The sequence below is a fragment of the Anser brachyrhynchus genome, assembly GCF_964034855.1.
Source record: "Anser brachyrhynchus genome assembly, chromosome: 2".
Lineage (NCBI taxonomy): Eukaryota > Metazoa > Chordata > Aves > Anseriformes > Anatidae > Anser > Anser brachyrhynchus.
Genome location: NC_137695.1, coordinates 5,717,350 through 5,731,449, shown reverse-complemented (window position 1 = coordinate 5,731,449; position 14,100 = coordinate 5,717,350). Strand labels below are relative to the sequence as shown.

General features: G+C 50.8%; 1 protein-coding gene across 1 annotated transcript; it reads right to left on the bottom strand.

The window, feature by feature from the left end:
• Nucleotides 1-89: 89 nt before the first annotated feature.
• On the bottom strand, nucleotides 90-13,863 carry MYD88 (MYD88 innate immune signal transduction adaptor). Its single transcript, XM_080581452.1, has 5 exons — nucleotides 13,422-13,863; nucleotides 8,929-9,060; nucleotides 7,319-7,499; nucleotides 6,157-6,248; nucleotides 90-3,672 (listed from the first exon to the last, which is right to left on the bottom strand). The coding sequence occupies exons 1-5, from the start codon at nucleotides 13,756-13,758 to the stop codon at nucleotides 3,518-3,520; spliced, it is 897 nt and encodes a 298-aa protein (XP_080437578.1). The 5' UTR covers nucleotides 13,759-13,863; the 3' UTR covers nucleotides 90-3,517.
• Between the last annotated feature and the right edge of the window lie 237 nt (nucleotides 13,864-14,100).

Here is a 14,100-nt window from a genome sequence, read left to right as displayed (position 1 = left end):
AGAACCAGCCCATATTATTTCCCACTAACACTTCCTTTGGAGGCCCAGGACATATTTTTCCGACGCCCAAGAAGGAGGATACTCAGCCCATGGGGTTTTTCTGCTTTATTTTACAATGTTTTGTCACAGGTAGCAAAAGTTTGCTCGTAAGGAGGAAAAACCACAGAACTGTGGAGTATTTTCTGAATGCCTGTACAACACAGATGCTTTTCTAAAGATGCATATCAGGATAGAAAGTAATATAAACATATCTGTATACATATAAAAATAAATGATTTGGTATTAACAGATTCAACGAGGACAATTTCAGGGAGGGAAAGAAACAAAATTTTAAAAAAATCATCATTTTTTAAATCTCTTTTTTCAATGTGTTCGAAACTTTGACCTTCCACTGAGCACCAAGGAGGGGAAAAGGGAACCGTGCTGCCACTGAGCCACGTTTACAGTAAGTGCATTTTGTCATTCACAGATGTCACACTTCATAAAGCCAGCGTGCCAAGACAGATATAAAAATGTCAGAAGTGCATAAATTGGATTTTACTCCGAAAAGGATACACACTTAAACCACGTATTTTACATTTTAGGGATACTACTCCACTTTACTCCACAGTAACTATTTTAACCATACAAATTTTAACCGCTCGTAAGAAAGCAGCATTCAGGTAACAGCAATACCTGCGTTGCATCCGAGCCAGGCGGCCAGAAGGACCACGACACAGGGAGCTAGGTGATAACCAGACCTAGCCTAAGCACTGACATCTTTCAGAATCATTTGGAATTTCTTTACTGGAAGTCTGAGGGTTTAGAAATCCTGCTCTTGTTTTTGACTTCCCTTCCAGAAGCAGCGCTTTCTCCGTTCACCAGGTCATTTATTACAAAGCTGACACTTCTTTTTGCTGCTGTTGTTTTTCCCTCACTTGCAACGTCCCAAATCCCAAACAACACCAGCAGGACCCACGCCGAAGGCGGTGCTTACGGCTGAATCTGCCTCCAAAACCCTCGAGCTATTTTCGGTGCATTTTCCTTAGAAGAGGCTGCGAGAGGCAAAGGAGAAAAAGCCCCGGACGCTCCCCATCCTCATCCAGGACTCCCTCAGGCCATGGCAGGGAGCGCTCGGTGCCCGTTTCTCCACCGTGGAGCGGGCAGGCTTCTCCCTCCCGCTCACAGCACAAGCCCCGCAGCTCCAGAGCTGGCAGCACGGACCATTGCCTCCCTCTAGTGTCTGCTCCAGAGCCTCCTGCTTTTGTTCCTGCCCCTGGTAAGCTACCGGACGAGTTCTTTCAGCTCTCGATTGGAGAGGAATCTGGTTCAGTCCTGTGAGTGATGACCCGTAATTAATGTTGATAGACACTCCGGAGTATGGGAATTCACCAAGCCCCAGGAGTGACTGGGGATCAAGCAGCCTGCAGAAACTCTTCTGTAATTAACATTTAACGATTATGCAGAAGCCCCAAGGCAAGCAGCTGGCTGTTTCTGCAGGAGAGGCCTGAGGGCAATAGGACACGAAGATGAACTATTTAGAAACCCATCATCAGCTTAACTTTTCTCCTCCCATGCCCGCGGGGCTCCTTATTGGAGCTAACAAGGCAGGAAGATGCAAATGTCACCTTGGCACGATGGCAGCAGTTGTGTTTGCAGAAGGGACTGAAAAATACCCAGTTTGCAGTCCCAAACTGCCCCATAAAACGTGTCCACACGTGTTGCTGCGTTCAAATCACGGACTGACTGCTCCCAGCCAGGAGGAAGCAGCAGCAGCACATTCCCAGGACTTTGCAGCAACCCCTGGTAAGCGAACATTCATTTCTGGTGTGGGTGAGGAAAAGACTTGTGCGCACATTCTTGTCTGAGGAACTCAGCCCTGGTAATGCTTTAAAGCATATCTTTAAAAAAAAAAAATCAAATCCACCTTAAAAATGTAAACTAGTAAACCATTAAGCTGTAAAATCAACATGAGTCAGGGGCTGAAGTAAGGAACAAAGAGGCAGAGTTCAAGCAACTGCAGATACATAAGCAAGATTCCCCTCTTCCCAATTAGTGGGTAAATATTTAGTGAAAATCTGTTTAATATACCAATAGGTCACTTGAAAACACTACTTGGGGCAGAATTCTTGCCCACACGCTAGTGACTCCGCTGGTTAATTCAAATATGCTCTTTCCTATTAAGGGAACATTATCTTTTATAATTTAAACAGCCCAATCTACAATTCAGGACACTTTTTATTTGGTATTTATCCCTGTGCCTTTGAGGCATCCCAAAAGCTGATGTACTTCTGGCAGGCTCTTAAAGGTCACACAGTTTAAGAGCCGGACCCACGTAGGTGCCCAGCTCTGTTCCTCTTCAAGTCAATGAGCAAAAGCATCCTGCACTTTGTGTAGCGAGGCCTTCCCCTGAAAATACAGATTTAAAGACTGATTCTCTACTAACGAGTGCGTCTGTTGTAAACATTTAACAAGGTCTGGGAATATAAAATCCTGGTGTAAGACACGCTACTTAATCACATGTCACCTGAACACAGGCAGACACGCTGCAGGAGCATGTCCTTCCTCGCAGTTCTCACTTCGATGAGCAAAAAAAATCACTGCTGTCAAATCTGGGGGACTACCTCGGAAAGTGCAAGTGTCAAGGGATTTACGCTGTAAGTGAACACGGAACGGGAATCCTGTGATAGAGCTTAAGGATGGAAACATCCGCAGAAAATAAACTGAGTTCAGTGATTCTGCATTAGTTCTAATGGCAAGGATAATGACGCTGATTTTTCTGATATTGCTAAGAACAGAGGTAGAACCATTCATTTCTTTGCATTGCTTTGACAATTAAAATATTCTGTTCTTTTGCAAACAACGACCAAGGGAAACAAAGACAGGCCGGGGACTGAGCACACACATTCCCCTGTGCTGCCCAACAGCAGGGCTGCAGCGCAGACCAGAAGATGTGGTCAATTTTGGTGCCCAAATTGGTCATTCTGGTGCTGGCCATTCCCCAAGGGGGAACCGGAGTCCGAAGCCTCCCCTCCTGCAGATCACCGAGCAGCCGTGGGATTTCACTGACATGTTAAAAAGACACCAACCCTAAACGTCGCTATAGCCCTTAGAGAGCTTTTAAAATGGCATGACAATTTTGGTTAAAAAAGCCTGCAGTTTGAGGCTTTTATCATTTCCTATCTTATACCAGCATTTTATGTTCCCGGGTCTCATTAAACGCTTACAATTGGCCTTCCCATGTTAGTGACTCAGTTTTTAAATGTGTATTTCCTGTATCTCCAGTAAAAGTTCTTACTACACGAAATGCTGGACGCTGTTGCTCACTGACTCGAACAGGAACACCCGGGCAGTTCCTTTATCTCCCCTTACAAGTTAAGAAAAAGAGAAAATTCTTTGCTCCCAGTCGCAGGCTCCAAACACCGATTGTGAGGATCCAAGTTCTGCGGTGGTGAAAGGCACCGTGTGAGCGACACCGTGGTCCGAAGGCACAGGCAGGATAAATTAAAAAAGAGCAGCCAGCACTCGTAACTTTGTGTCACGGCAGCATGAGGGATTTTGCCAGTCTTGTCCAGAACCATTTTTTGGTGCAAGGATTGGTGTAATCGCAGATTGTGATGAACCGTAGGATACTTGGAAACTCGTTCTTCATGGCTTTGCACTTCACTGGAATCAGCCGTTTGAGACGGGCGCCTGAAAGATGAGCACAGGCAGAGGATCACGCAGAGCCCCAGTCAGATCACAGAATCACAGAACGGTTTGGATCAGAAGGGATCTCAAAGCCCACCCAGTGCCACCCCCTGCCATGGGCAGGGACCCCTCCCACCAGCCCAGGCTGCCCCCAGCCCCATCCAGCCTGGCCTTGGGCACTGCCAGGGATGGGGCAGCCACAGCTCCTCTGGGCAGCCTGGGCCAGGGCCTCACTGCCTTCATAACAAAGATTTTCTTCCTTTTAACTAATCTAAACCTACCCTCTTAGTTTAAAGCTGTTTCCCTGTGTCCTACCACCACACCCCCTGACCAAGAGTCCCTCCCCAGCTCTCCTGCAGCCCCCTTTAGGCCCTGGCAGGCCGCTGTGAGGTCTCCCCAGAGCCTTCTCCTCTCCAGGCTGAACAACCCCAACTCCCTCAGCCTGGCTCCACAGCAGAGGGGCTCCAGCCTCTGAGCATCCTCGTGGCCTCCTCTGGACTCACCCCAACACGTCCCTGTCCTTCTGGTGCCCCAGAGCTGAGCACAGGGCTCCAGGTGAGGTCTCACGAGAGATCCTGTATGCATTTTCTCCTCACAGCAGCACACACATCACAAGATCCAGGTTTGGTCCCGATTTTGTGTCATCTCAGCACAATGCACCTAGCTCTCACCCTGCAGAGCAAGTTTCTGAATCACAAACCCTCTGCTAAGGACGTTTCAGCCAAATACGGATCAGGTCCCACGCTTCATCTAGCCTGCGTACGGCAGCTTGCGCTGAGCCCATCTGGGAGTGGTGGGGGCCTAACAAAGTGCAGATATAAAGGGACAAAGCAGTTTCTTGTCAAAAGCAACCAGGAGTACAGTCCTGAGTACTTGCAGATGTGCTTGGAGATAAAATTGAGACACTAAGCTTCTTCTAGATGGTCAGCTCTGCTGGGTTACCTCCAGGTCTTTCTCTTCCTGCCCCGAATCGCTCAGATAGGCTGCAGAGAGGGGCTGCGAGGAATCACTGATAACAGGAACTGCTTTTTGGAGGCACGCACACCATCAGACAACCGTCCCTGTGACGACTGCTGCTCGAAGGAGCAGCTGCTCCGGAGAGGAACCTCTCCCCGCACAACTTTCCACAGGGACACCTGCCACCAGCTGAAGCCTGCTGCCCAGCGCGAGCGCTGACGCCGAGACCTGGGCAAGGCAAGGACACGATCTGGTAACCGCAGCAGGTCGCTGATCTGTGAAGTCACACAGCCTGTCACCAAACCCTGCTGGGGTTAAATTGCCTCACGCAAACGAGTCGCGTTACTTCTGCAAGCCTGCACTCACACGCGTGTTTTTACAGGCAGGGCTCAGGCTTTACGTTCACATGTGCCTTTTTTTCCTTTTCCTGCTGGTCTAACTACAGACGTAACGCCAGAACCGAATGGTCTTTGGTACAAATTCTTCTGGTTAGGGGCTGATGCTGTGCGCTAGGGATGCTCAGTGGATTAATGGCCACGACAGGAACTATTGTGTCAAGGAAGGTGCAGCTAATTCCCAGCTCTGCCACCGGCTTCCAGTCTAATTTCTGGCGTGTCATTCGTAACACGACGTCAAACCCCGCACCTAGAAAAGACTCGGTACGTGGACACTCCCACAGATATTACACAAGCCGTGCTGCACCTACTCCCCAGGAGCACAGACAAGTGTCGGCTGACTGCTGCTTAGAGAGAAGCAACCTGAACAGACCTGACGGAAACAAACGGATGGTTTCTCAGTTCAGAACAAAATCCGGAACAGATTTTTCCCATCAAAGCTGAAAATTCATTCCCTGTTTTATTTGCCTGCCCACGACACTCAAGGATCTCTGCAGAAAGGTGCTCGTTCATTCACTGAAATCCCCAGCGTTTACTCACACCCTGCGTTTGTTACAATACTTTTATCTCTGGCAGCACATTTTCTGTACGGATCTCCCAGCACTTTTCCAAGCTGCCCAACCTGCAGGCAGCCACGACATCCCCCGAGCGGGTCGTGCACCCACTTGGCAGCCAGGGCACCCCAGCCAAGCTTCTCCCTTGCAGTCACACAGAAGGTCAACGGCGGGGCAAGGGACCAAGTCCAGGCCCCTGCCTGCACGACCGAATTTATAAAACCACTGTCAGTTTTACTGGCTGCTTCTACCGGTGATAAATCTGTTTGCTCAGCGAAGGGCATTAGCCGCGGGGCAACCCCCGTGCCTGGGTGGACTTTTACACGTGTGAAACGTCGGTCAGTGGAAAGAGCCCAGGTCTGAGACAGGGTTACTGCTTCTGTAGCTACAAATTATCCATTTTCTCCTCTGTCACCTGTATTTATCTCATCTATTTAATCACATCTAGGACTACACCTCATTCTGCATTTGTGCAGTGCCCAGTAGCATGGCGCTGATCTCAGCCGGAGCTTCAGATGTTACCGTAGTACAAGTTATGATGTTGACAGGCGATTTTAAATGGGATGTTTGTGAGATCTTACCTGGGGAAAGACTAAGAGCAAATTTGGTCTGAAAGTCACATTCGTCGCTTTCCAGGTAATCGTCTGAAATGACGACCACCATCCTCCGACACCTGAAATCGAAGCAGTCAAGGGAGAAAAAAATAAAATGTCAATGGAGACAATTCTCATCCTCGCCGGGAAAACTACATATTCCTCCCAATGAAAAATGAAAACTCCCAATGAAAAATGAACCCAAGAGCTGTGTTCCAGCAGGAATTAAGTACAGGGTACAGACTACTGACAGACAGACAGCTGCACCACACGCAAAAACTTGAGTACACATACACTGGACTACTACAAGATGAAGAAATAGCAAAGTCCAGATTGTGCAATCTTTATTTGGTTCTCTGTTTATCTATTATAAAAATGCCATCTTAATTATCTGCTCGCATGCTCCCTTCAATGACTGAGCATCGCTAATATGAGAATTAAGCGGACAGAGCTTTATTATACTCACATTACTGTGAATTCACCTCGCACAATAAATTTGAGCTTTATTCGCCGATTTCTTGCTTACGTTCGAGGTGCCTGGCTGCAAACTACATGTTAGGCTCTTTAGGGAAGGCTTTGCTGTGTGCAAACTCCTGCCTTGGGGTTTTGCACAGAGCTTAATTTGGCAGGACTGTGGGGGCAAAAGAGCTCCAAAGGTCAGTATTTCCCCTCTTTGTGCTATAAAGTACTTGCTGTAGGTAAGTCTCCATCTAGGGAGTTGTTTTTATGTCACACAACTCCCAGCCACCCTTGAGTCCCACAGAGGTTTGAAGGACCCTTGAAGTCAGTGCCAGAACCCATACCAGCGCTGTCCCTGCAAATTCTACGCTGTGGGGTGGAGCCAACTCAGTTTGGAAATGTATTCATTGAAAGATCCCCTTCAAGGATATAACTGCTGGATACTCCAGCCAAAGAAAAGGAATCGAGTGTAAGCAGCACCGCTATGATGGCGTCTTCCTTGTGAACTGTGAAGCTACGTGTTTGGGAATGCTCGAGTCTTCGCTCTTGAGCTGAGAGCATAAAACAAACCCCATGAAGACATCCTTGTGGATTTTTCCTGCTTCACCGGCCCCACACTGCGGACAGCATGGTAAAACGGACGCGATGTTCCATTACACCGAGCTGTCCCAAGCAGCCACGGTCTGCTTACCTCCTTTCTATAAGTTCTCCACTGATGGACCACACACACGTTCCTGGCAAGACATCCCGATCAAAGACGCAGAGCTTCAGTTTGAACTCTGTTTGTTCCAGCTCTCTGATCATCTCCTGGACAAACTGAAGGTCTTTCTGACAGTAGCAGATGAAGGCATCAAACAGCTCTGTTCCGTTCCCTGAAACCATGAAAAATTTAGCTGCCATCTTCTCCTACAAATGAACTCCTGTAGTGAATATTCGCTAGCTCCACAGCCTTTGACAGACAAACTCTGCACCAAGCTTGCTAGGGCAATTAAACGGAGGGGAGATGGAGCGTGGAAGATCTGGAGGGAGCAGAGTACCCCAGAGGGCGCAGCCTGGAGCCCTTCTGCTCTGGCCTCTCACTGGAAGTTACACAACTAAAACACCCGTGTGGCTCTGGGTCCTGCCTCTCTCGTTCAGGTCACAGGGACAGAAGCTTCCCAACCCAAACCTTCCTGCAGGCCGTCACCCAACAACGTCTGCTGAGGCAGGAGTTAGCCCCTGAAGTTTAGAACCCGTGGTTTTTATGGCTAACGTTTTAAACTTGGTACCCGGAGTCACATCCTAACTAGATGGCCCTGTTTGCCAAAGATGTTTAAGGCTGGCAGTTCTCGTTTATTTAGCCAACATTAAAGCTCCGTATTTTAAGGGCCATGTCTCTCATAATTAAGCACCTTAATATGGCCAGATAGTTTTCCGCTGTGTTATTTTATTTCCGTGTCAGCGTCACTGCATGTATTGTGAAGTTTTTTATGCCAGTCGAAGCCTACGACGGTGAAAAATAGGTCAGGCTCCGAAAGCTGATGAGAAAAGCAGCAAGCCGGCAGGCAGATGCAGCCCGAGCAGCGCCCAGTCAAGCAGAAGGGGAACTTGGCTGCCAGGCCCCTCACCGTGTGCAGGAGGGGAACAGAGCTACCGGGGGTCAAGGCAGGCAAAGCTGCTGTGTACGAGCACTGATGTGTTCGCTGGTCTGTGGACGTTTGGTGAGGACAACGATGTCCCCACACACAGCAAAGGCGGCCAGGCAAACTCAGTCTAGCCAGAGGAGCTTCTGAAGAAGCGAGCTGACTCCTTTCTGCCCACACGGATAGCTGCGTAGGATGCCCGCTCCCTCAGCCCACAGCTGCACGCACGCACGGAGCTGTGCTTCCTCTCTCCCTCCACCTCACACCCCGCAAAACCCCGCTTCCTTTTTATTTGAGCCGGTTCGATCTGCTGAGGTGCTGTGCGGCCGTGGCAGCCGGCTCGGAGATCCTTCCCCTTTACTCCAACCCGCCGCGCTGCCTGCTGCTCCGGGCCAGGCTGCGCAAAGGGACCCGCTTCTGGGAAGTCTCCTCCCAGGCACCGCCAGCGGGCTCCGTGCCAGGCTGTTTCTGGGTACAGCGCTCCCCAGGGCCGCTTCTCTCTCTGCCCAGGGAAAAATGAAAATGCCTGCAGACTACCAAAGCATTCCGGCCTGGGTTATATAAAGGCACTGGTACTGAAACCAAACTGCTTTTCTGCGCTTCTCACGGGGGTGCGCTGGGCAGCTGAACACGATTTCCACGCGAGGCATCGTGCAGCGGTGTGACCGCGGGCACTCACCGTACGGATCGTCCCTGGTGGTGATGCCCATCAGCTCTGACGTCTTCGGCACGCTGCTGTCTACCGCCGGCACCTGCAGCGGCTGGTCGGCTTGCTGCTGCTTCCTCTTCAAGTACTTCTTGCAGTCCTCCTCTGCAAAAACACAGCAGCGACACGTGAGGCTCCTGGGATGGTGCTTTCACACTGCAGAAGCTCTTCGAAACGGGAATATCTATGTCATGGATTAGGGATATTAGGGAGTAAAACCCTGCCTGGTTTTCTTTGGTGTCTGTTTGTGGACGTGTAGGCCTGGAGTTTATCTAACCCCTTCTCAAACCTCTCGTTGCTGCCTCCACCATCTCCTCTAGCATTTAGCTCCCGAAGGTCACTCTTGCTGTGTAAAGAACTCTCCTCTGTTTGTTTTAAACTTCAGCTCTAGTATATCCCCATACACTCTAAGCAGCACGCCTCATGGATGTAACAAGTCTTAACCTACTGCAGGCTGCCATTGCTGTGATTCTGAAGTATTTAACAATGTCAGATAACTTGGGGCAGGGGGGATCTCAATTAGAACTCCTCCTGTTTTTCCTTTTAGTAATAAATGTCACACAATGGCTGATTTCACACCACCAGCCTTCGTAAGCCAGAGCTGTAGGTCACGATGAGTACGTGTGCTCATCACAAACAGGAGGGACAGGCAAAATTCCAGCAAGCCCCTGAAACAGGCTTTATATTCTCCAACAGCTATCAGAAACCTTCTTCTAGCTCAGGCGCTGGGATAACTCAAGGGCAAGAAGGTCTGCTGCTATGAATTTCCCAACCAGAACAGCCGTGATCTATTACAAACAGATTTTATTCAAAAATGAATGGTAAATCTAATATACTAAAGTCTTTGGAGAAGTGAAAAGAAATCCTGCAGCCTCTGCTACCCTGCAACGCACAATTACAGAAGAACTTGAAAGTAAAAGGAGATTTGAAACTGGCAATTACCAAAAAGACGAACCTCCCATCTGCCTTCTGCTGCGCTTAATATTCAGAAACAAAAAGAAACCAAACAAGTAGCCGTCAGAAAGCACCAGTCGCTCTGAGGGTTAGGCTGAAAAAACGACAGAGGTGGCTGGCACAGCAGCCCTGGCAGAGGGAAGGACTGCCTGGAAGCATCCTGTCTGCAGTTACGAGCAGGTCCCCGGGAAGCCCAGCTCCTGAAGCCCCATCCTCTGCTTCCGCTCGCTGCTTTGCATCCCCTGAGTGCATTATAACAAGGAGTCAGATCTGATGAAAGCTTTTCCTCAGGCTGAGGCATCCCCAGTCCGCCTCGCTTCCCCCTTTCTCCCCAGTTCGTCAGCACAGAGAGGAGTCAGCCGCGTTCTTTATCACCCAGATGATTCAGACCTCAGGTCTTTCCCTGCTGAAGCACGTTTTGAGTCAGGTAAGCTCATGCCTTTGGCATCATCACCGAAGCTGCTTTGAACTGGCTGACGGGCCGAGAAGTTGCACGGGAAGGGTTGGTGGCAGCACCTTCGCTGTGCCTGCTCCGGTGGGTAGCCAGGCTGGCAGTCCAAAATATCCAGTGCTGCGTGGGCAACAATTGGCAATTATTTATATAAAGAGTTGATCACAGGATCAGCTCTTGCTACGGAGGTGTTCTTTTTAAATGTATTTTTTCTCTGTCTTCTCTTCTTCTTTCTCCTCGTTGCCGAAGTGGCATCTGTGCCGGCCTGAGCTGAGTTTCTGCAGCTCGGTCCCCAGCTTGGTCACCTCTCCACTCCCAGCTCGTTCAGGTGTTTGCTGGTTCACCCGGACCAGCCACGTGCACAGATTTTTGATGGCATCGTGCTGCAATCCCACCTATTCCTGCAGGATAAACCTGAACTGCCAGTGAACCTGAAAGGATGAAAGACCTGCAGTAATTTGGCGTGGATCAGTCCCCAGCAGGAATCACTGCCTGGTCAGGCACAGGTTAATGAGAACGAACAAGAGTCAGAAACAACTCCGAAGGTCCAAGAAGAAACGGGATGCAAACCAGCCCATGGAGCAGCAAGAAGGTACTCCAAGCTACGGTACACCATTCTGCCCAGCATCTAGTAACAACACGGTGTCGGCTTTACATTCTTTGAACGGTCAAACAAAGCCTGAGATATTGGAGAGAAAGAATAAAAGATATTGGAGAGGATAAAACCATGAAACCTCAAGTGCAAAAGATAAGCATGTGGTCCTTGTCAGAGAGAGAACAGACCCACGCCCCGTCAAGCAGGAAAGCAGCACTTGTAACTGGTCAGGAAGACTTAAAAATCACTGAGCTTTACATCCCTAAAGATGACCGTACAATGAAATAAGCTGCTGAGAAAAATTAAACATAGGGCACATCTGCTAAGATGGAAAAGCTGCACCCCGCAACGTCCGTACTCCAGACAGCGTAACCAGGGGAGCTGCTGCCTGCTGCCCTATGGCACAGGGTGGCCCCAAGGGACACTGTTCAGGACTGCAGGAGACCCCAATTTTTGGCATCCTAAACATTTCGCGCGGCCATCCAGCAAGGAATGGAGCGCGTGATGAGGAGAGGGGACTGGTTCTGAAGAAGAAACCACAAACCAAAAGCATCCTTTGGAGCTGCACAGCATCAAGTCGTGCTTAACGGGGACGCTGTGTCCCAAAGGAGCTCGGCTGATTTGCCCCCACAAGGGCATCCAGCGTCATTTGAGAGATCCTGGAGTGCCCGAGATCCCTGTACCTGCAGGTACAACACTGGACTTGAAACGACCTGCATCCATCAGGAGGTAGAGGCCATGCGGGACGTCCTGAGGCCTGTCATACAACCCGAGATGCCTTTGTGGGGGCAGCTGCATCATGCCCCAGATCTGCACCTCCTGTAACGGAAGCACAGACCACAGGAACCTCGATACTGATGTTTTAATCTCTGAGCTGAATCCCACAGCTGAAGTCCTAATACGTGAAGTCCTAGTACACGAAGATGCCTTTGGCATCAGGACATACCGCACATGACAGTTTATGCAACCGTCCATTGTCTTTCCTCTTATAAAATAAATAGCTCCGACTTCTGCAAGAGTTTGGAGAACTAGCAACAGACTGCAGGCCACAGCTGCAATCCTCAGCCAAAAATCATAAAAGACACGAATGGCCACACTGGGTCAGGCTGTGGGTCCATCTAACTGTCCAAACAATGGTCAAAACCAGATGTCTAAGGGAGAACAGAAGAATAAAGTAAACATGGAGTGATATTTTCCAAAATTAATCTTTTAGCTATAATCTGTTTGTAAAATCTACATTCTGGACAACTCGCAGTTCAGACATTTCCTGAGCCAGTGGCAATATTTTTGTACCGAATAACCCTCAGCGGGTTTTTCTTCCAAGAATTTATCCGTCTCCTCTTATCAGCGTGGCCCACAACTGGACTAAACTTGTGACTTTCCTGGAGCTCTGGCTCCTCCTGCTCACCCCGCTATTGTCTGTCCGGGGTCTGAAGAAGTCAGCCCACTGCGCTCCCTCCTGGGGGCTCGGCCAAAGTCGGGGCCACGAGCAGCCTCGGTGAGCGATGCACGCCGTTCTTCTGATACCCCGGCTCCCTCACGCAGCTGCAAGCTTCTGCTGCCGGTTATGGTCAGGGGATCACAAAACATACTGATTTTTGTTTTTTCTTTCCTCAAGCAGAGTCTTCAGAGCGTTCTTCATTGGGTAGAGCAGCGGGAATACAGGAAAGCCCTCCGTCGGTTCTTAGTCAGGCTCTCTACGTAGCCACATTCCTACATCTTCAGTTCTTGCAGTAACAGGAAATGAGATTTATTATTTCTTCATCGGTAACCCAGTAAACTACACGCTATAACACACAGCTTCAGAGCCGCCTCTGGCTTTGGAAGTGCTTCGGCAGTGAAGTTCCCCTTCAGTTCTTACAGCCGGCTTCCCTGTGAATTCCTGCAATCACGAGCAGAGTCTACAAAGCACGGGTTATAAAAGCAGCTGTGGGGTCTCCACATTCACTGCTTGTGCTGATTCTGCCTCGTAACTTTTCAGTTTGCATGGAAATGAATTTCCCCTCCTGGTACCCAGACCCGACAGGTGGTTCTGCACATCCCTCACCCCAAATATCCTCCTACCACCCCACCACTCTCACACTGTCCAACCCCTGAGCCTCCTCCTGGCCCAGCCTGCCGAAAGCATCCTTGGACGTGTTAAAAGGAACTGAGTGGGGCCTCTGGATAAGATGAGGCTCGCGATTACTTCGCAGGGCTCACGGTTAGCAGAACCGGGGCGCGCTCCTCCCTTCTCTCCTGGAAGCCCTGTGAGGAGGTGCCGGGAAGGGGCTGCTGCGTCGGTGTGTGACCAAGCAGCACCCCCTGGCCCCCAAAAAAATCCCCAGCAAGGAGACGTGGAGCTCAGTTTAGCCTCACACTCCCTCTGGGGACATCCCCAGCAGAAACCCGGGGTCCTTGTGCCCGTTTCCACCTCACCCCCGGCCTCCCCCCCCCTCCGAGCCCCGAGGTGCGGCCGCGCCTCACCCACGCTGGCGGCCAGGTCAACCAAGACGTCGTGGCGCTCCAGGCGGTGCAGGAGCTCGAGCAGGCGGCCCACGGTGGCCCCCCCGGGGCAGCGGCTCTGCCACTCGTCCAGCAGCGCCCCGGTGGGGTCGGGCAGCGCCTCCAGCCGCCGGATCTCCAGGTACTCGCAGCCCAGCTCCTCGGCCAGCGCCGTCCAGTCGGCGGCCGCGGCGGTGCGGGGGTTGAGGTAGAGGCCGAGGCGGCGCCGCACGCCGTAGTTGAGCGCCACCATGGGCACGGCGGCCAGCTCCGGGGGGCAGCCCGAGGCTGAGGCCGAGCCCGCCGGGGCCGTGGCCATGGCCGGGGCCGCTCTCGGCTTCTTCCCTCCCTCCCCCGGCTGCCCTCGGGCTTCCCGCCCCGCCTCGCCTCACGGGGCAGGGCCCGCCTCTGCCTCTGCCTCTGCCCGCTGCCGCCCCCGGAGGGAGGCGAAAGGAGGAAGGCTGCGGGCTGGAGGAGCCTTTTATTTATTCACTCATTTATTTATTTATTTATTATTTAAAATCCAAGCGGTTGGCCCAAATAGCACTGCAGGAATCCACATTTTCTGTTATTGCCAAGCTCCAGGCTTCTCTAAAGGATCTGGGGGTGCTGATCGATGCTCACCTAGACACGAGCCAGCAGCGTGCCCAGGTGGCCAAGA

What these genes read in the sequence shown, in the direction of transcription:
- MYD88 (XM_080581452.1), bottom strand. Translation starts at nt 13,758, where the DNA reads ATGGCCACGGCCCCGGCGGGCTCGGCCTCAGCCTCGGGCTGCCCCCCG. An exon ending in CACCAGGGACGATCCGTACG is followed by an intron (nt 7,500 to 8,928) that starts GTGAGTGCCCGC and finishes TCATGGTTTCAG; the next exon opens with GGAACGGAACAGAGCTGTTT. An exon ending in TGCTCTTAGTCTTTCCCCAG is followed by an intron (nt 3,673 to 6,156) that starts GTAAGATCTCAC and finishes CTCATCTTTCAG; the next exon opens with GCGCCCGTCTCAAACGGCTG.